Genomic DNA, 18,978 nt, shown 5'->3' with positions numbered 1-18,978 from the left:
TTATTCTCCCCACCCGGTGCAGGCGTGTTTTGGCTGCTGGTTATCTCACTGTGTATTTAGTGTGGAATCTGGCTTTTTTCACTCAGCATTGCATCAGATGCGCTCTTCCTCTTGGTCTCTGTAAACCTTGTTAGTGTCTATACAACACCCCTTCAAGTGAGTTAACCAGAATTTACGTGACTGGCGCTCTGTTGTTGGAAAGCATAGGTTGTTTCCCGACGTGTTGGCAGCTACGTTTCCTGCACGCAGTGCTTTAGGTCAGCGGTCGGCCTCTTGCCTGGGAGGGGGGCTGTCGGTTTGGGGGCTGTGACAGGGACTCCAAGGCCCCTCCGTGGACAACAGTCTGGGGAGCACGGCAGGGTGGCGCCCGGGATGGCTCATGGCTCATGCTGGAGGTGATGTGTGTGGCTGCGATTTGCTTGGCATGTCGCGTTCTTGCCCTTAAACATCCCTCAGAGAGAGTGTGTTAGCTTCCTAGGGCTGTCTCATCCCTTGGTCATTCCTCCTCTGTAGGTGGGCTGTTCTTCCCCTGAACCATTTGAGAGAAGTTGGGGTTAACACACCCCTTCAGCCTCAACACTCCGGTGTGCGTTTCCTAGGATCAAGGACTTTCACTTAGGTGGTGACAGTACGGTGACGGTGTCGGGAGATTGAAGCTGGCACGCTGCGCGTCCCAGCACGGTGCTTTAGAGCAGTTGCTTTCTGATCGGGAATCCAGCGCAGGATCACACACTCCCTTTAGCCTTCCTTCATTCGGAAAGTCTCCTCCATCCGCCTTTGACATGTCATCTACGTTTTGAAGACCACAGACCAGCCCCGCGTTTGGCTCACGGTTGGATGCAGGCTGTGTGTTTGGGGCAGGGACGGCCCCGAGGGGATGCCGTGCTGTCGGCCTGTCCTGCCAGGAGGCACCTGGTATGGCCCGTCTTGGGAGCAAACTTCCATCCGTTGGGTCAGGAGGTCTCCCCACTGTGAGGTTAGTACATATAACTTTGTAATTAATGAATAACCTGTGGGAGGTGCTTTGAGGTCACACAGGCGTCTTGATCCTCACCAGACGCTCGCAAGGCTTGCGTCCATCGGCACTGCTCTGGTGGTGGTAATGATGACTTTCTAACTTCTCTGTCCGTCTGCACTCAGCAGCTGGAATTCTGCTGTGAGGGGCCTTCCCCTTCTCCCTCATCGGGCTGTGTGTGTGGACGTGTTTTTTATCACTGTGGATTCTTATTTTATCCAACATGATTGTAATCACTGGCTCTCATTGTCATTGTCACCTTGCCCGGGACAAACAGCTGGCTAGATGCCGGGGAGGAGAAGGGAGTTGGGATTTGACATGGGTCCCCTGTAGGGCCTGGGGGCCAGGATGGCCTGTGACCTCAGGCAAGTTGGTGAGTACCTCGGGGTCCCTAGTTACCCTGATGTTAGCAAGAGAGATTGGGCTGACCTTGAAGGCCCTTTTGCTCCCTTGGGGGTCCCGTTCCAGGCCTTGTGCTGTCCCCCTGCTGAGACTGGGAGTTGGCTGTGGGGCAGTTCCTGGTGGCCAGCTGTCACCTGTCGTCTGTGGGCGTGATGACGCAGAGGGAGGCTCCTTGGCCCCGCCCACCTCCCTCCCCCGTGGCGCTTCTCCAGCAGGGCCCTTCCTCTGCAGGACCAAGGTCTGTTTATTCTCGTTAGTAACCAAACACTGACCTAATCCTGGCACCAGCTCTCCTGACCTTTGGGTCTGTTAGCGTTCATATCTTTCTTAAAGAAACACAGCTGCGTGGGCAGGCGTAGTGCTGCCGTGATGGCCCGTACCCACTGTGCCCACCACGCCCACGTGTACCCACTGTGCCCACCATGCCCACCTGTACCCACTGTGCCCACCACGCCCACCTGTACCCACCTGTGCTCACCAGGCCAGAAGGGCCCTTGGAGGCTTCCAACTCCCTCATTGTGCAGAGAGGTGTTCTGGGGCCCAGAGAAGGGAGGGGACCTGCCCAGGGTCACACAGCAAGTGATGGCGGGGCCCGGCCCCTGGTGCATAGAATCTACTCCCCTCACTGCTGGTGCCCACCCGCCCTTTACAATGCCAAGCCTCACCGTCCCCTCTCAGAGCCCGGGCTGGGTGTTTGATGCCAGGGAGAGGGCTGATGGTTCCTGCTCTGTGTAGCGTACAGGAATGTGAGGGTCGCCAGCCTTCTCCGGCTGCTGTCTTGGTGTGTGACACAGCCCTGCAAGAACTTGCGAAGGGGCGTGAGGGGCGGGCACACTCCAGTAAGAAGCACCCTGCAGCCCAGGACCCAGCGCATCCCGGGGGAGAGCCTCACCTGCCAGCTCGGGCAGGGACTGGGGGGTCTCCCCCCGCAGCCGAGGCTTGGCCAGAGGCGCCGTGGAAGAGCTGCTGTGTGGGGACAATCACAGTCACCTTCGGCTGAGGGTGAGGGAGTGAGGGCATGGGGGGAGGGGGAGCTCAGGCGGGAAAGCAGGGGGGCAGATCCGTGCAGCGAGCATAGCAGGATGACTCCAGCAGTCACGGGTGGTGGGGAGGAGGGTCTGTCCGCAGGGGCTCTGCGCGCAGTCACAGAGCAGCCCGGCGGGCCACCCTGGGAAGCAGGCTGCCTCTGCAGGTGGCGAGGCCGAGGCCCCAGGGAAGTCCCTTGCTCAAGTGCCACACGGAGGTGCGAACTCTGAACTTGTGCTTGTGGAGGCTCTGGAAGGGTCTGTGAGAAGATTGCCTCCACCCCCACCCCACACACACCCCCCCGCCCCAATTCCAGGCTGCAGGGGCCTGGCCTGCAGAGTCCTCCCCGCAGCCCGGTGGGGAGGAGCATCGTTCCTCCCGTTATGAGGGTGCAGAGGCTCAGAGATGTGCAGTCGCTACCGGGAGGTCGCAGGGCGGGCCCCTCTCCCGTGGAGGAGCACACCCCCGGCACCTCCTGAGCGGCCTGCGGTGACCGAGTGCGCGGCGAGTAGGATGTTGAGCTCCAGGCTTGCCAGTCCTGTCGTGAGCCACCGACGGAGGTCACGGTGGGAAGTGGAGGGCTGTCCAAGCCCTGCCCAAGGTGAGCAGGTGACCTTTGAGTCCTGGAAGCTTGTGCACCCTCTCCCTTGTGCAGAAAAGCTGTGGGTCCAAAGGGCAATTTCAACTCTGTTTACTGGGTGAAAGGCAGCCCGGGCCGGAGGGTCATTCAGAGAGCCGAGCCGATGAGCGCTGGCAGGACGGGAGTGCACCTGGGGTGACGTGTGAATCCCAAACACCCAGAGCCCCCCCATCAGCACCAACACCGGCAACGCCGTGGCCCTTCTCTGGAAGGGTGTTGTGCAGGGAGCGGGCCCTTCCTTTTGGGAGGCTCAGGGAACCTGCTCTGTCTTCTTGGTTCCCAGGGCACACTGAGGCTTGGGTGGGGGCGCCCCTGTCCAGCAAATGCAGCCGGCCCGGACCTGCCGACCCCACGCCCGGGCCCTCTCTGCTGCGTGGCGGGGATTGGGGCGGTGCCCGCCTCCTCGCTGCCAGCTGGGCAGGTCCACGCCTCCCTGGAGCCAGCCTCGAGAGGCCCCCACGATGACCTGGGGTGGACGCGCAGGTCTGTGAGCTCTCTCAGAGCGGTTGGGTCACACAGCAAGCTCACGGCACCCCCAGGCAGCAGCCCGGGTCCTGCCCACCCGCCCTGGATCCCGGAGGAGACCCCTCCATTCTCCCGGCGTGGGAGCCATCTGGGCACAGGCTCCTCTGGCCTGGGAGAGCTTTGTCCTTCCTCTCCGAGTCTCACACCTGGACCCCCAGCTTCGGGGTTTGCCCCATCATTGCAGCGTTCGAATCAGACCTCCAGGCGACCTGTGACCACAGATGTCCTCCCTGGTCTCCTTCAGCCTGGGCTTCTCATTGCCACGTGGGCCTGGGGCCCGGTTAGTGCCGGCTTGGGCCATTTCTCCTCTTGCCACGATCCTTTCCTCTTTGTTGGACCCACCTTTCTGCCTGGATTTGGCTCGGACTGTCTCTTGAGACCTGTTTCCCAGGGGGCTTTGAACTGGGGTGGGGGGCAATTTGCTGGGAGGCGGGAGGCCGAACCTGGACTCACCTGCTCGCTCATTCCCGCCCTCCCTCCCGGCCGCCTGCTGTGCATCCATGAACACAGGGCTGGCGCTGGCTGTGGGTCTGTCCAGCCCCAGTGGTCCAGGCACACGGGACCCTCACCCGCCCCAGGACTCTGTTTACGGTGGCGAGGTCTTCCCTGCGGTGTATGGAACCAGCCTCGGTTTGTTCCCCCGTCACAGCCAGCTCAGAGGTCCCTGTACTCCGTGCTCTACGAAAATCTCAACTTAAAATAGAGAAGGGGGCATTTGCTTTCTGAACAAACAATACCACCTTTGCTTCAGATAACCTCCGAGTGTGACATTCCTAAATTGGATTCATACCCCACTTTTAAAAGTTTGTGGTGATGCACCAGCCTTTGCCAGATGTGAAAGGGAGGCAAATGCAGGGGGCTCGGGCGGGCCAGGCCCCAGGTGGGCAGTCATGCAGCGGAGGTGAGTGTGGCCTGATCCCGCCGTCTCCATGGTGACCTGGTGCTGTGTGCCCTCAGCTGGCAGCGTGGAAGCCTCAGCTCGCCGTTCTTTCCCATCAAGGTCATGCCACTGGCGTGTGGGCAGTGGAGAGGTTGGGGCTGGTTTTTATTGAGCATCTACTAAGGAAGTGCCAGGCACCATGCCAGGGGCTTTTAGAGCTGCTACCTTTCCTAGTCCTCACAGCAGCCTTCCAAGGTTGGTGTTTTAAATCTCATTTTTAAATGAAACTGAGGTTCAGAGTGGCTAGGCAAGTCACCTAAAGTCACACAGCCACAGCTTTTAGTTCCTCTGTTAGATTCCTATGGCTGCTGTCACAAATTACAACCTTGGTGGCTTGAACAACGCAAATGTATTATCTTGGAGCTCTGGAGGTCAGAAGTGCTAAAATCAAGGTGTCAGCAGGGCTGCGCTCTTTCTGGAGACCTGAGGGGGAATCCTTCTCCTGCCTTTTCCAGCTTCTAGACGCCACCCGCATTCCTTGGCTTGTGGCCCCGTTCCTGTCTCAGAGCCAGCAACAGGACGTTTCTCCGACCCTTCCTCAGTCACCTCTCCCTCTGACCACAGCCAGGAAAGGCTCTCCGTTTTTACACAGTCATGAGGTTAAATTGGGTCCACCTGGATCATCCAGGCTAACCCCCCCTCTTGACCGCCATAACCTTAATCGCATCTGCAAAGTCTCTTTGGCCGCGTGAGGTCACATATTCATAGATTCCAGGGGTTGAGCGTGGGCATCTTTGGGTGGACAGTAGTCTGCCAAGTACAGTTCATAAGTGCAGGCTGATATCTTTATTGCGATGTCATCTGGGGAGACTGAGGCCCAAGGTTGCTGCCGGAGCTGCAACCTTTCACCAGTTTTCTCCTCTTGAGACATGCCCTGGCCACAAAAGGAGTTGGTCCTTCACCGGCTGGAAGGACGTGCCCTCCCCAGGACCTCGGGGGATGCACCCTGAACCCCGGCCTTGTCCATGATCTTTTGGTCAGCAATCACCTGCTGTGGGTTTTCTGTGAAGTGGGAAGGGCAGTTTGCTGTCCTCATGCTGAGTCTGTGTCATTTTAACGGGCGGGTCCTTGCTGCCCTGCCTATTTGCAGGGATGCTGCCTTGTAGGGGCTCTGAGTCGCATCTCTGTCCTGCCCTCTGACCCTCTGGGTCACCTGGGCCTCCTGCCCGCATCTCTCTGGGCCTGGGTAAGGGAAAGGGCTTGTTCAAGGTCACAGAGCAGTTGGGGCAGAGAGGGAACCCACTCTTGTCCCCTAACTGTCTGTGGGAGGGTGGTTTCCCACTGCTGTCAGCCTCCCATCCCTGTGGGCCTTCCTCCCCATAGGCTCTTGACCTGCTGCCATTTGACTGCTCCGAAGGGTTGGGGGGCGGCACCAAAGGAGGCTCGTTGCCAGGGATGTTGTGAGGTTTTCCAAAGGCAGCCTGGGAATTGGGACCGAGGGAGGGGGTGTTCCAACATCAAAAGCTTCCAGTATCTTTTCTGGATCGTCTGTTGCGCTGCCCCAACTTTCTTCCTTTTACTTAAAAAATGTTATTATTACTATTATTGTTAAGAAATATATAAAAAGAAACAAGCTTGGAGAATAATGAGACTGTTTATTCCACTGCCCACCTTTATCAGATTGCCAACAATAAAGCATTTTAGCATCAGATCCTTTTAAGAAATAAAGTGTTACAGGTAGAGTTGAGGCATCTTGTGTGTCACCTCCCCACCCCCGCCTCCCCAGAGAGAGCCTCGCCAGGAATTCGGTGCTTATCATTCTCCTGCACAGATGTTATTTCTCTTACAGGTTGTACGTCCATAAGCAAGGTATGATGATGCTTTGCAGGTTTTCCGACTTTATAAATGATGTCACATTTATATGTGTCCCTCAGTTCCGCCTCCTCGCCCCTCCCTGCATCGTGCTTTTGAGATGTATCCTTGTTGATGGTACCTGTAATCCCAATTCATTCGTTTCCAGTTCTGCATAGTATTTCATTGTTTGGTTAAACCACAATTCATCTGGTCTCCCAGGGAGGACTTTGAGGTGGTTTCCATTTTTTTCACTACTTTAGCCAGCGCTGGGACACGTTCTTGTACCTGTTTCTGCACACCTGGACCGCCGGGGGTCCTTGAAGGCAGGTGCATCTTCAGTGGCGGGAAGCCGTGCCGGGTGGCTGTCTGATCTGCTGTGTCAGGGTGCCCCATGTCCTGGTTCCTGGTTCTTAGGCTCTTGCCATCACATGAGTGGCCACTATTCACTTTCTGTTGGTCAAATGGCTGAAATTGTCTCATTGTCTTTGTTTGCAGGAGGCTGGTCTTCTGACTGTGCTCACAGATTTGTGGTCTGCTGTTGGGCAGGGTTTTTAATGTTCACACAGTTGAGTATAACAGGCCTTCCCTTTATGGTTTGTTCTTTTTGCTTCTTGATTAAGAAATCCTTTCCTACTTGAAAGCTGGAATTGCTCTTTTTACTTTTTAATTTTTTTTTGTTTTTCTTCTTCTTTTTCTTGTTTTTCCTCCCTCCCTCCCTCCCTTTTTGGAGTTGCTCTTTTTATTGAATTTGTTACAATATTGCTTCTGTTTTATGTTTTGGTTTTTTGGCCGCGAGGCATGTGGGATCTTAGTTCCCTGACCAGGGATTGAACCTGCACCCCCTGCATTGGAAGACAAAGTCTTAACCACTGGACCGCCAGGGAAGTCCCGGAGTTGTTCTTTTTTAACAACAGCTGTACTGAGACAAAATTCACACAGTTAATATATAGATGAAAGTATACAATTCAGTGCTTTTTACTACATTCACAGAGTTACCCAACCATCACTATCTAATTCCAGGTCATTTTTATCACCCCAGAAAGAGAGTCTGTACTCATCCGCAGTTACTCCCTGTTCTTCCTCCCCCTCGGCCCTTGGCAGCCACTAATCTATTTTCTGTCTCTGTGAATTCACCTACTCTGGACATTTCATATAAATGGAATCATACAATATGTGGTGTTTTGTGACTGGCTTCTTGCCTGTAGCATAAGTTGTCACCCCCTTTGTATCAAACAAGCCCAAGTTTTTAGAGTTGTTTTTTTTCACATAGAACTCTCTCTCCTTCTTGGAACTGCTTTCTGTGTGTGGTGTGAGGTTGGGATTGAATTTTTACTCTCCGCACCCGCTGCAGTCCCTTTCATGAAACACTTCAGCCTTCCCCCACCGGCACAGAATGCTGCCGGGGATGCGTGCCAGGCGTGCAGAGCTTCTGCGGGCCCCCACCACCCCAGGAATCCCTCCGCCTTTCTTGTGATGACTTACTCTAGTTTTTACTGAATCAGCAAAACACTGTCCAGACATGGTGCTGCCGCCAGAGCTAACTGCTTGGAGCCCACTCTTTCTCTTGCCTCCTATGCCTTGAGCCCCAGCTCTCCTGCTCACTCACAGGGCGGGGTTCCTGCTGAGGTGTCAGATCTCGGGCTGTACTTCCAGCCACTCCCCTGTGTCCGATGACGCAGCCGCACCTAGATTTTCTGTTTCCTGAGCCTGCTCCACCTGCCACAGCTCCCCGCACCTCATGGCCTCTGCAGGCGGCTGGAGTGTGCCCTGGTGTCCTGCCCACTCCCTCCTGCCCCCTCTGCTGGACAGTTGGCCCCATTCTGGCGCTGCCAGCTTTTCATGCTTGGTAGAGACATGCATGATGTCTAACAATGAAAGCAAACTCCCTTTCCCCCTGAAACCAGCAAGGTCTCCACTTCTGGCTACCAAGGGGCTTGGCACATACATTCAGGGGCTCCGTGAATGTTTACCCGCCTACCCGCTTCCCTCACCACCTTCAGACATCTGTCCCGCATGTCCTGGCCTCCTTGGAGTCCGTGTGGTTCAGCTGTGTTTGCAGGGGTTGAGGCCCAGTGAGTAGTCAGGGCCAGGAGGCGTGGGGTCCCTCGGGAAAGGAGCCCAAGAGGGGGACAATTTGAACAGTCACTGCTCAGCATAGAGCAGGGGTCCCCAGCCCTGTGTGCACGTTAGAATCACCTGGAGGACGTTTAAAATGTACATGGACATCCAGGCCCCTTCACTGGAGTCCAGTTTAGTTGGTTCCAGGGGAGAAGAGATCAAATGTTAAAATGTCCCCAGGGAGACCCAGGCCAGGTGTGACTCGCCTTCTGTGTGGCTAGGTGGCCGTGCTGGGGCCTCTAGGTGGTTTGTTCAGCCTCTATCGATAATTCCCAATCATTCAGAATGAAATCAGGTTGGGGGGGAGGGGACATGAACAGTGCTGACCCCTGAACTGTGTCACCTAAGCACACAGGTTAATTTCTGGGCCTGAAAATTGAAGGCACAAGAAAGGAATTCTTTTTTTCCTGTTTTCCCCTGGTTTTGAAACAATGACACAGTTTCAATTTGGGCTTGTCGGGCTTCCCAAGCGGTGGATGGAGAAATAAGTTTGAGTTTTCAGCCTGAGAGCACCAGCGGCCTGCAGGCGGATCCAGACCGGGGTGTATTCTAAATGAGCCGGCTTGGACTCGGCCTCCTGCTTGGCCGCCCCCTCGAGATCTCAGCGCAGGTTGAATTAAATGCCAGGCGGCCCCGGGTGGACAGAGCACCGATCCGTGGGGTCCTGGATCTGTGTGTGTGGCACGCGGAGGGGGCAGGTGGCAGCCAGGAGACAGCCGTGCGCCTCGTCAGGAGAGGCCGGGCGGCCAGCGTGGGGAGATCCCAGTTCGCATCAATGCAGTTGTTCGTTTCTCTCTGTGCCCATTAATTTGCTTGCCTCTGCAGGCTCGGGATGGAGAAGGTGGGGTCACGGCTGTCCACTTGAGTTGGGGATGTGGGATTTGAGGTTTCCAGGATCCCATGTATCAGGGCATGGAGGGGGGAGCTTGGGAGGGGCTGGAGGCCAGCCTTTCGGACATTCGTGACCCCGTGAGGCCCAGAGTCTTGGGGCTTGCGGATGCCCTGGGGTGGGGGTCCTAGGGACGGGGGGGGCCAGAAGAACAGCGTCCAGGGTGGAGCTCCCTGGAGCCTGGGCCCAGCCTTAGAGGCTGAGAGTCTCCAGAACTGCCCCACGAAGAGAACTTTTGCTCAGGGAGGGGAGGGGAGCCATGAGTCTTCCCAAGCCCTGCCCTTCTCTGCCTCGGTGGGTGGCCTGGAGGAGCACTGGGTTGGGGATGGGGACACACACAGACACACACACACGCACGCACACGCACGCACGCACACACGCACGTCTTGACTTTCAGCCCTGCTTTTATGACTCTGTGACTGGACCAGTTACTGGGCCCCTCTGAACCTTGGTTTCTGTGTCTGGAGAATGGATGAAAGTTGCGGTGTCTCCCTGGCGGAGTCAAGGCTTGGAATGAGCAGCACCAGCCACCATGGTGATGGTGCTCTGCGAGGCCCAGGGTGATCGTATGGGACCCCCAGGGCCGCTGGGGAAGCTTTGAGGCAGTGTGGAAAGAACCTTGGCTCTGGACAAACCTGGGTTCAAATCCCAGCCCTGCAGTGTTTTCACTGTGTGACTTTGGACTTGCTACTTAACCTCTCTGAGTCTCAGGCTCCTCTGCAGTAAACAGGGATAGCTCGGTGTGAGGATTACGAGGGCGTGCGGGGAGGGCTGGGGTTTTGCTTGGCGTCTGCTGGCACATAATAGGTGCTCAGTAACATTTGCATGTGCGAATGGGAAAGAAGGGTCCCTTCTCAATGTCCTGTGTGGACAGGGGAACTCTTATTCACGCCCGAGGCTCTGGTAGTCATCTCAGAGTTTGCAGCCGGCTGCCTTGGCCTGCCCGCCACGCAGACCTACTGGTGGGCAGCTCAGGTGGGCGGCTCAGGTGGGCGGCTCAGGTGGGCGGGCCCGCCTGGAGGAGGGAGGGGCAGCGGCGGCCCTCCCCGCTCAGCACTGCCACTCCCAGGAGGTATCCTCGCAGGAACCTGATGTTCCTCTGATACGCCTCCTCAGCCTTTTCGCCTTCATCCATAAATAATATCTGTCTCACATTCAGCCCGCACCTCCTGGGGGCTGTATGCCAGGAGGCAGATGCTACTGGGTGCTGGCTCAGGTGCTCCTGAACCTGCCTGTCACGGCCCCACCTCCTTGCCTTTGCTCGCCCTGCGCCCTCAGCTGGGACTTGCCTTCCATCCTCCCCATCCCCACCCTGGCTTGTCTGCCTGTCAGAGTCCTGCTTGCTCTTAAGTGCTCAGCTCAGATGCCGCCTCCTTCAGGAAGGAGTCCCTGATTTCTCCCCATCAGTGCATCCTTGCTCTCGGCCCCCCTCATCCCTAGGCTGAGCCTCTTCACTCCACCCTTTGCCCTTCAGCAAACGTGGTTATTCTTGCAGCTCCTGCATTAGGCTGAGAGACCCTCGCAGTAGGGGACCATGCCCTTCCACAAGCATGCGTGATTGCTGGTCCTGCAGGCGCCTGGCTCTGCGACGTTGGGCGGACCCATTCACTCGCTGAGCGTGCTTTTTGTCCTCTATAGGATAGGCTTTCTGCCACCCACCTGGCAGGGTCCCTGGGGGATCTAGAGGGTAGTAGAGTGAGTACATTGGCACTGGGGTCGGTGAACAGCTTCCCATGCCCTCCTCCCAGCTACGTGGGGAAACTTCAGGTTCCAGGGACTTCCATCCAGCATTCAGCTTCTGCTTGCTTTCCGCTAGTGATGGGGAGCTCACAGCCCCCTGGTAGCCTGGACTGTCGTGAAACAGGTAACTTGCCTTTCCAGTCCTGGATTTGGGGACCCACTGCTCTGCAAGAATTCAGTCCTTTGGTGACCTTTGGGATTGTCCAGGGTCTGGGGAGTAGGTGGGCCTGGGGTTGGAACATCCTCCAAGTCCTTTAAGAAGACAGGACCGTTCCCAGGCTCTGCTGGATCAGTGTCCCGGGCCTTGATGGAGATGCTCATTCATCAGCGGTGAGGGCAGCAGGAACATCAGCCCAAGACCTGCCGAGCCTGGTCTGTGGGCCGGGTGGGAGGGCAGCGGCCGCCCTGGGACTGAGTACCGGCCTGTTTTCCAGCAGGACTGGGTACTGCAGAAAGTGTGGCCTTTGCCTTGAGCCCAGGGCTGCACTGAGCCCGAGGTAGGGAAGGCTGCCTGGGGAGAGCAGGTTGCTCCATCACTGCCTGGTCTGCGGCTGTCACTTCACTTCGCGGAGCCTCCGTTTCTTCACCTGCACACAGGGGTCGGTCACCTGCTCACAGTGAGAGACGATGAGGACGACTGCCTGTAAGTAAGGCACACCGTTGGTGGCCATTAAGTGTGCGTGATTACTGCCGCTGCTTGCTGGAATGACCTCGCCTTGCTCTCTGCCTGTCTTACTCTGTTCGAGCTGCTATAACAGAATACCACAGACTGGGTGGCGTATAAACAACAGGAATTTCCCTCTCTGGTCTGGAGGCTGGAAGCCCAAGGTCAAGGTGCTGGCAGACTGAGTGTCTGGAGAGGGCCACTTCCTGGTTCATAGATGGTTGTCTCCCTGCTGTGTCTTCGTTTGGCGGAAGAGGCAAGAGAGCTCTGTGGGGGTCTCTTTGGTTAGGACACTAATCTCACTCACAAGGGCTCCACCCTCGTGACCTGATCACCTCCCAAAGGCCCTGCCTCCTAACACCATCACATTGGGCGTTAGGTTTCAACATATGGATTTTGGGGGACACCGACATCCAGACCATAGCACTGTCCCTGGTGCCCGGAGGTGGTCAGAGCTCCCTGGGGGTGGTTCTCCTGGTGGCCCTGCCTGTGTGACTTGGTGCATCGCTGCATCCTTGTTTCTGTGCCTGTGGGGGGATGGGGATACCTCCCCATGGGGGTGAAGTGTCTGAGGTTACCTGTGAGAGGTGACAGCTCTGCCACGTCCTGGGCAGGTGGGAGGCACGGGTGGAGACTGAGGTGCAGAGTGGGCCTGCCCTACTTGGTTTTGCTTTCCACGGCCCGCAGGTATGTGTGGCACTCCCTTGCCCCCTTGGGGGCCAGTCCCGGGGCGGGAGAGACAGGAGAGAAGCCCAGGAACGAGGCCCTTCCACCTCGGTGGAGCCACGGGCCCCGATGCCACAGCCGACCCCTCTTAATGAAGCGGAAGGAGAAGGGAATTGAATCAGCCGGGCTGCGTCGTGGAAATGCCAGCCATCTCATGGCAGAGCTGCTGGGTGTGAGCCCTCACGCAGGGGCCCAAGGTGTGGCGTCGCTCAGTCTCCTGCTGATGACCTGCCGCAAAGCCTGTCTGTCCCCGAGACCTTATAGGGACCCCGCTCAGGGAGAGGGGGCTGCAAGGGAGGCAGGGCTGGTGGGGACCCTGGAAGAGGCAGCAGCTGGAGAATCAGGCCCCGCGTGTGGCTGTGTGTCACGGTACCACCCCCCAGCCCCCTGCCCCCAGCCTCCATCCACTTCCTCCTTTGCAGAGAGGGAAAGTCGTACTTTTTCCCAAGCTGTGGCAGACACTGTTGGCGCCCTGCCCAGATCCCCGTGGCACTTACCGCTTCTGTGCCCACCGCCCGCTTCACCTGTGGGCACCTGCAGCTCTGCCTGGGAACTTGCCCTGTCCCCTCTCCAGGTGGGCACTCCTGGGGCATGAACACCACTCTCCTGCCAGGAGCGGCTCCCACCAGGGAGCCCTTGGGCAGGCGAGTAACTGTGAGGCCCCCAGCGGGTTCACACCCTTCTCGTCAGCTCCCATTCCCCGCCTCACCTCTCCACACCCTCACCTGGGCTTCCTGGGGTCACCGCCCATGTAACCCGCTTGTATGCGAATCCTTGTCTCACCCAAATTAAGATGAAAGTTCCTGGTGAGGTTGGCACGAGACAACAGTGTAAATGCTGTGGGCTGAGGTCTGAGGGACAGTTGCCCTTGGCCGCTGGCATGCTGTGCCCTCTGTGGCCTTGGGGGTGCCAGGTCACTGTCACAGGCTGAGCGCTTCTTACTGTCATTGCAGCTGCTGCTGGTGGGAGCTCATAGGATTAAGAGTCAACTCCTTTGGGGAAACCTGTTCGACCCAGCCGGTAGGACGGATTCCTGTTAGGTCTTCAGGTTTTTCCAAGGGCCTACTATGTGCTTAGCGGTGAGCTAGGTGGGGAGGGGGTGACAGGGGTGATTGGACATGGCCTCTGGCCCCCAAATTCTTGCAGTTTGGACCGATGGTGAGGCTGGGGTGACATTGCCTAGGCAGGCAGGGGGCCAGGCTGTGGGGTGGGGGAGATGTGACCTGGCAGCTTCCGGGAGGGCAGAGTGGCCTGATGGTCAATGCCAGCACCTGGCACAGGACCCCTCGGTGGAGCCGATCAGCGCCAGCGGGGAGGGGCTTGCAGACCCTCAGCTCCATGACTCCCACCCACCCGCGGGCTGCACTGGTCCTCCACGCACCTGGGAACAAGGACCTGCGAGGAGGGGCGAAGGGAGGGCTGCTGTTCAGGCTCCTGAGAGCGAGAATGTGGCGGGGAGCTCTCCCTGTCCCTCCAGATGGAAGGTGGAGCGTGAGTCCCCCGGGATTGGACCAGTGGGCCCTGGGAGGGTCAGGGAACGCCCAGGGGACACCTTGGCCAGCCTAGCTCGGGGTCCCTTTCGTAGTCACCGCCCTCATTTCCCCACCCCCCCCACCCCCGCCAGCAGTCAAGCCAGGAAATGGTGCTTCCCTCCCTGCTGGCTCTACTCCTTGTTACTGCAAACCTGGAATTAATTTAATTACACGCTTGTCTCCAAGAGGCCCGGGCACGGAGGCGCCCCGTGGGATTGTGAGTTGCCCGAGGCTGCTGGGAAGGATCGTCCTCCCAGGGAGCCAGGCCCTTCCTGGCGTCCCCTGCCCGCCTGCTCTCCCCCCTCCCACCAACCCCGACGTGAGGGTCCACCTAGCTCTCACTCTTCCCCACTGCAGGGCACCTGCTCTGACCCCCAGGTGACCAGATGTCCGGCTCCCTGGCTCCTGGCAGCATGCAGGGCCTGGCTTGGGGAGCTGAGGGTAGGGGCAGTGGGGACGGGGTCCCGTGTGGCAGGGGAGGCTTATCTGGGACTTTGCGGAGGCAGCCTCATAGCCTGTTGAACTCTGCAGGATTGGGCAGGCTCGGGGCTGAGCCTGGGCCTCGGAAAAGGCCCCCAGAGCAGAGCTGGGGGCAGTGGGCAGAGGGTGGCCGATGGGGCCCACTTTCCATGCCGTCCTCTGGGCCACGCTTCTGTTTCCCTTGACAGGGGACTCTGCGATGTGAAGGTACAATCGTTTGGTCCCTCCTCCTTTTTTATGAAGAAAGATTTCTCCCTATTCTAAAAGGAGATTATTTGAAAATTAACAAGAAACAGTGTGAATAGTCGCCCTTCTCCTCGTGAGCAACACCACGGTCGGTATTTCTGTGTGCTGCCTCGTTCCTGGATTTCTATTTCAATACATGGATATTTTTAAACATAACAGCAATTCTATGTGTAGTTTTGTGTCCAGTTCTTTTCACTGGCGTTTAAGTGTTTTTCTGTATCGTTGAGGAGAGAAACTCTCCTAAACGTCATCTGAGTGACGACAAGGGTATAAACTCTCTGCTGTTGTTGGACAAATAGTTGTTTCCAGTTTTGGTCACTGTAACACCGTCTGCATTCTTCACGATTGGAATTAATTCCTTAGGATATGTTCCATTGGGAGCACTGGGTGATTTAAAGATATTTTAAGTTTCTCACATTGTTCTTTTGAAATTCAAAAGAAAAACCCGACAGACCTCGATGTCTGAAGTGTAGTTCATCCTCTGCAGCCTCTTGGGGTTTGGGGCGAACCCAGACAGATGGGCTGAGCGGAGCGGTTCCTTGGTCTGGGGCCATGGACGCGGCCTGTGGTTTGTGGGACGAGCGATGGCCTGTGTCCCTTCTCGTGGCGCTGGCTCTGTCGCCGCCCCTTCTTCCTGACTGCCATCCTGGGAGGTGGGCGTGGGGCTGTGGAGCAGCGGTGTGCCCGGCCCGCCTGCTGCCCAGGGCGGGCGCTGAGCTGGTCGGCACGTCTGCTGACGCCCACCCAGGCCATGACTCCAGCGGCAATCTGACAGAGAAGGGAAGGGCTGGGAGCTCCTGGCTCAGCCCATTGGAATGGCAGAGGGAGATAAAATCGCCCCCACAGCCAGGAGACCACGGGTGGGCGGTGTGCCCACCTTCAGGATGGCTCTGTGACCGTACGGGGCAGCGTGAGAGTTAGTGACCTGACTCAGGTCGTTGGTCACACGCAAGTGGCTGGTCCTTCTCCTGACTTCAGGGCTGTGCCTGGCAGCACATCCCCTGGTGGGGCGGCGGTGAGCAGGGGACCGGGCTTACGGCCGTGCCCGAGGGTTGGGCAGTAGTGGGGCGTCCGGGGGAGATGCTTGACCAAGAGCCACGTCTCATTGGGGACCTCTGCTGGCTTCTCACAATGGTGCGGTGCTGTCAGCTCCTCTCAGAGCGGCCGGATGCTTGGGGTCCTGAGCACTGACCTATGGGGGTGGGCCTGGGTGGTGGGGAGAGGGTCTGGAAGTCTGGGCCCTGGGCCCCCCTGCTCACCTGCCAGCAAGTAGGGACACTGTTCCCTGTGGCCTCCTCGTCTGGAAAACGGGGACGATGCCTTTTGGCCCCTGCGAGCCTTCGAGGAGGCGCCAGGTGCAGGGGCTGCCATGCATCACACGGGGTGGATGGGGGGGGCCTTCCCTCCCCCACCGACCCCAGCCAGAGGGGGACCACGTAGGGGTCAGTGGTTGTTTTAACGTAAGGTTGAGGGAGCTGGGAGGGCCTTTGGAATTTCCCTTATCCGCTGTTTCCTGGGTGGTGTTCCAGGGAACCCTCCTGCCGGCAGCAGGTGGAGGGCACAGAGGATTGGGGAGCCCAGGCTGCACCCCATCTCCGTCTGCCTGCTCAGAGGGCCCAGCACCCCTGGAACACTGAGGCCCTTCCCGTCAGGCCTGTTCGTGAGGGTGGGTGCAGATGCGATGTGGGAACTGCTGGTCAGTTTGGGCTGATTGACGGGTAAACCGAGGCCGGGGACCAGCATGGGGCGTGAACCGTAGTGACTGCTGAGGGTCCCCTGCCCGGGCCCTGGGCACAGGGAAGCCTTTGGAGTCACCGCCCCGGGGTCCAGTCCCCCCACCCTGCCCCTCCACTGCCCCGTGTGTGTATAAAGAAGCCATTGCACCTCTCCAGGTCACACAGCGGGGCTCCTCGCAGAGCTGCCCTGTGGTTACCAGGGTCTCCCTGGGAGTGAGGGGGAGTGGGCTGGCCAGTGACCTTCTTCCTCTCCAGAAGGCTCCGCATTCCCGAGAGGTGACTGGCAGAGAGCAGCAGGGAGGAGTTGGTTATGTAACTGGGGCGGGCTGGGCCGCCCCCCATTCCTGCCCAGGGCGGGGCTGAGGGCTCCTGGGCCTGGTCCAGGGCTGGGGAGACAAGGCTCCTGAGGGTATGCTTGGGGAACAGAGTGACCCACAGCGGGCAGGTCAAGGGGCACACGGGCACCTCCTGTAACGGGGCGCGTCAGAGGCAACAGCTCAGCACTGCTGACGGGCGGAAGCTCGTGAAGCCTGGGCCAGGCTCCAGCGCTGGGGGGTCGGGGCCTGGGGAGGGGGCCACTGGCCGCCGCATCCTCACAGGGCGCCCGTGGGCTCCTCCTCTGCCGGCAGGCTCTGTCGGGGAGGGGCACGGCGTCCGCGTCATGCACCAGGACCCTGAGGGCCCAGGGCTCGTCCGCGGTCATGCTGGCCGTGTTGGCACGGTTGATGGCGGTTCCAGCTTGTCCTCTGGCTGCGCCTCAGCCCCCTTTGCCCACCTGGGAAGGTTAAAGGCCCCCCGGGGGGGCAGTGGTGTGGGGCATTAGGGAGCTGGCTTTGGTCGAAGGTCTGGTGCCTTCTGCGATGAAGGGCCGGTGGTGTGATCCGCGAAGACCCTGAGTCCTGTTGGGGGTCGGGGCCGGTGGGTACAGCAGGAGCAGCAGACTGGCCCAGGGGTGGGCAGGGTCCAGGCTGGCGTCCGGGCTGTGTGGCCTCTGGCCGGGCGCCCGTGTGGGTGAGAGGCGCATAGCCGTCCCTTAGCAGGTGGCAGCAGACCTCCTGGGGGAGGTACCCCATGCTGTCACAGAGGTGCTCAGACCCACCTTTCCTCCCTCGGCACGGGCACCTGCTGTGACTCTTTGGTCCCCTTGCCTACCCTACCCTGTGTTGACCTTCCCTGTCCCGTGTTCTGCCTCCCTCCCCTTGCCCTCTCTGCCCCATGTCACCCTTGGCCTCCACCCAGGCAGGCTCTCTTGTCCTGGCCTGGAGTGAGTTAGTCCTTAGTTTTCTCCTCTGAGCTGATTTCCAGCCCAATGGGGAGGTAGGACCAGGGCTGTGGGTAGCTAGGGTGGCGGAATTTCTCCCGCTTCTTTTTTTTTAAGTAGAGCCAGGAGGCTTTAAGGTTGTTTTTTTTTAATTAAGTAATTAATTAGTTAGCTTATATTTTGGCTGCATTGGGTCTTCGTTGCTGCGCGTGGGCTTTCTCTAGTTGCAGCGAGCAGAGGCTTCTCTTGTTGCGGAGCATGGGCTCTAGGCGCGTGGGCTTCAGTAGTTGTGGCACTCAGGCTCAGTAGTTGTGGCTCGTGGGCTCTAGAGCACAGGCTCAGTATTTGTGGCGCAGGGGCTTAGTTGCTCCGTGGCATGTGGGATCTTCCTGGACCAGGGCTCGAACCCGTGTCCCCTGCCTTGGCAGGCGGATTCTTAACCGCCGCGCCACCAGGGAAGTCCCTCTCCCGCTTCTGATGTGATTGTGCAGCGGGGTCAGCGTGGCGAGGGAAGGTGGATTTCACCCCCTCCGCGTTCAGGAACTGGGGGCGTGTGGTTGGGGGTGTCTCACTGGCCCCTGACTGCAGGAGGGGTGGTGGGTTATCTGCATTATGCGGCCCCCCGAACAAGTCGCTTGTAGAAGTTCTGTGCGTCAGGCAGGATGGAGCGGAGGAAGCCCAGGTGCTGACTTGGCATGCTGGGGGCCTCAGTTCCCCGCCCTGAGCAGGGGAGGGCCTCCCTGGACCCTGGGCCATGGGGTGGGCTGCCCCTGGGTGAGGGTCCCATCAGGGGAGTGTTTGTGAGAGCTCTTTTTGGACCTGAAGCATTGTGGAAGCCGAAGGAATCAGCCCAGGACAAGCTGGTGAGGGAACCCCTCATCCCCCTTCTGCAGGTCAGGGAAACCTGGGCTCAGAGGCCCACCGGAGGGGGCCCAGGGGAGGGTGGGCCCTCCTGTTGGATACAGTCTGCTGACGGGTGACATGCCCCCTTTGTGTTGTTACAGATCCCTCGTCCACCTACATCAGGCAGCTGGAGACCAAGGTGAAGCTGCTGGAGGGTGACAAGCTCCTGGCACAGGTAGGCCGGCTGTGGGCCAACCCCACCCTGAGGGCCAGCGCAGGCCCTGCTGCCACCCACCACTCCAGGGCCTAACCCTCGCCCCAGCACGCCTGGGGTTCCCTTCCCCCTTCCCACCCCTAACCTTCCACCTGCCCCCGATTCCTGCCCGGAGTCACCTCATGGG

At 58.6% G+C, this 18,978-nt stretch overlaps 1 protein-coding gene and 1 long non-coding RNA gene across 5 annotated transcripts in view; both read left to right on the top strand.

Moving 5' to 3' along the window:
- Nucleotides 1-18,978, top strand: part of CCDC85C (coiled-coil domain containing 85C) — an 83,519-nt gene that overhangs the window by 43,766 nt on the left and 20,775 nt on the right. For all 4 annotated transcript variants that reach the window (XM_057544437.1, XM_057544435.1, XM_057544436.1 and 1 more), the window contains exon 2: nucleotides 18,739-18,812. In XM_057544437.1, coding sequence (XP_057400420.1) covers nucleotides 18,739-18,812 — 74 coding nt within the window. The remainder of the gene's footprint in view (nucleotides 1-18,738; nucleotides 18,813-18,978) is intronic.
- On the top strand, nucleotides 655-14,807 carry LOC130707727 (uncharacterized). Its single transcript, XR_009007748.1, has 4 exons — nucleotides 655-976; nucleotides 11,527-11,732; nucleotides 13,433-13,499; nucleotides 14,680-14,807. It is a non-coding gene; the product is annotated as an uncharacterized LOC130707727 (long non-coding RNA).

The sequence above is a fragment of the Balaenoptera acutorostrata genome, chromosome 3, assembly GCF_949987535.1.
Source record: "Balaenoptera acutorostrata chromosome 3, mBalAcu1.1, whole genome shotgun sequence".
NCBI classification, from domain to species: domain Eukaryota; kingdom Metazoa; phylum Chordata; class Mammalia; order Artiodactyla; family Balaenopteridae; genus Balaenoptera; species Balaenoptera acutorostrata.
The sequence above is the reverse complement of the archived record's forward strand: the minus strand, read 5'-3'. Positions and strand labels throughout refer to the sequence as shown.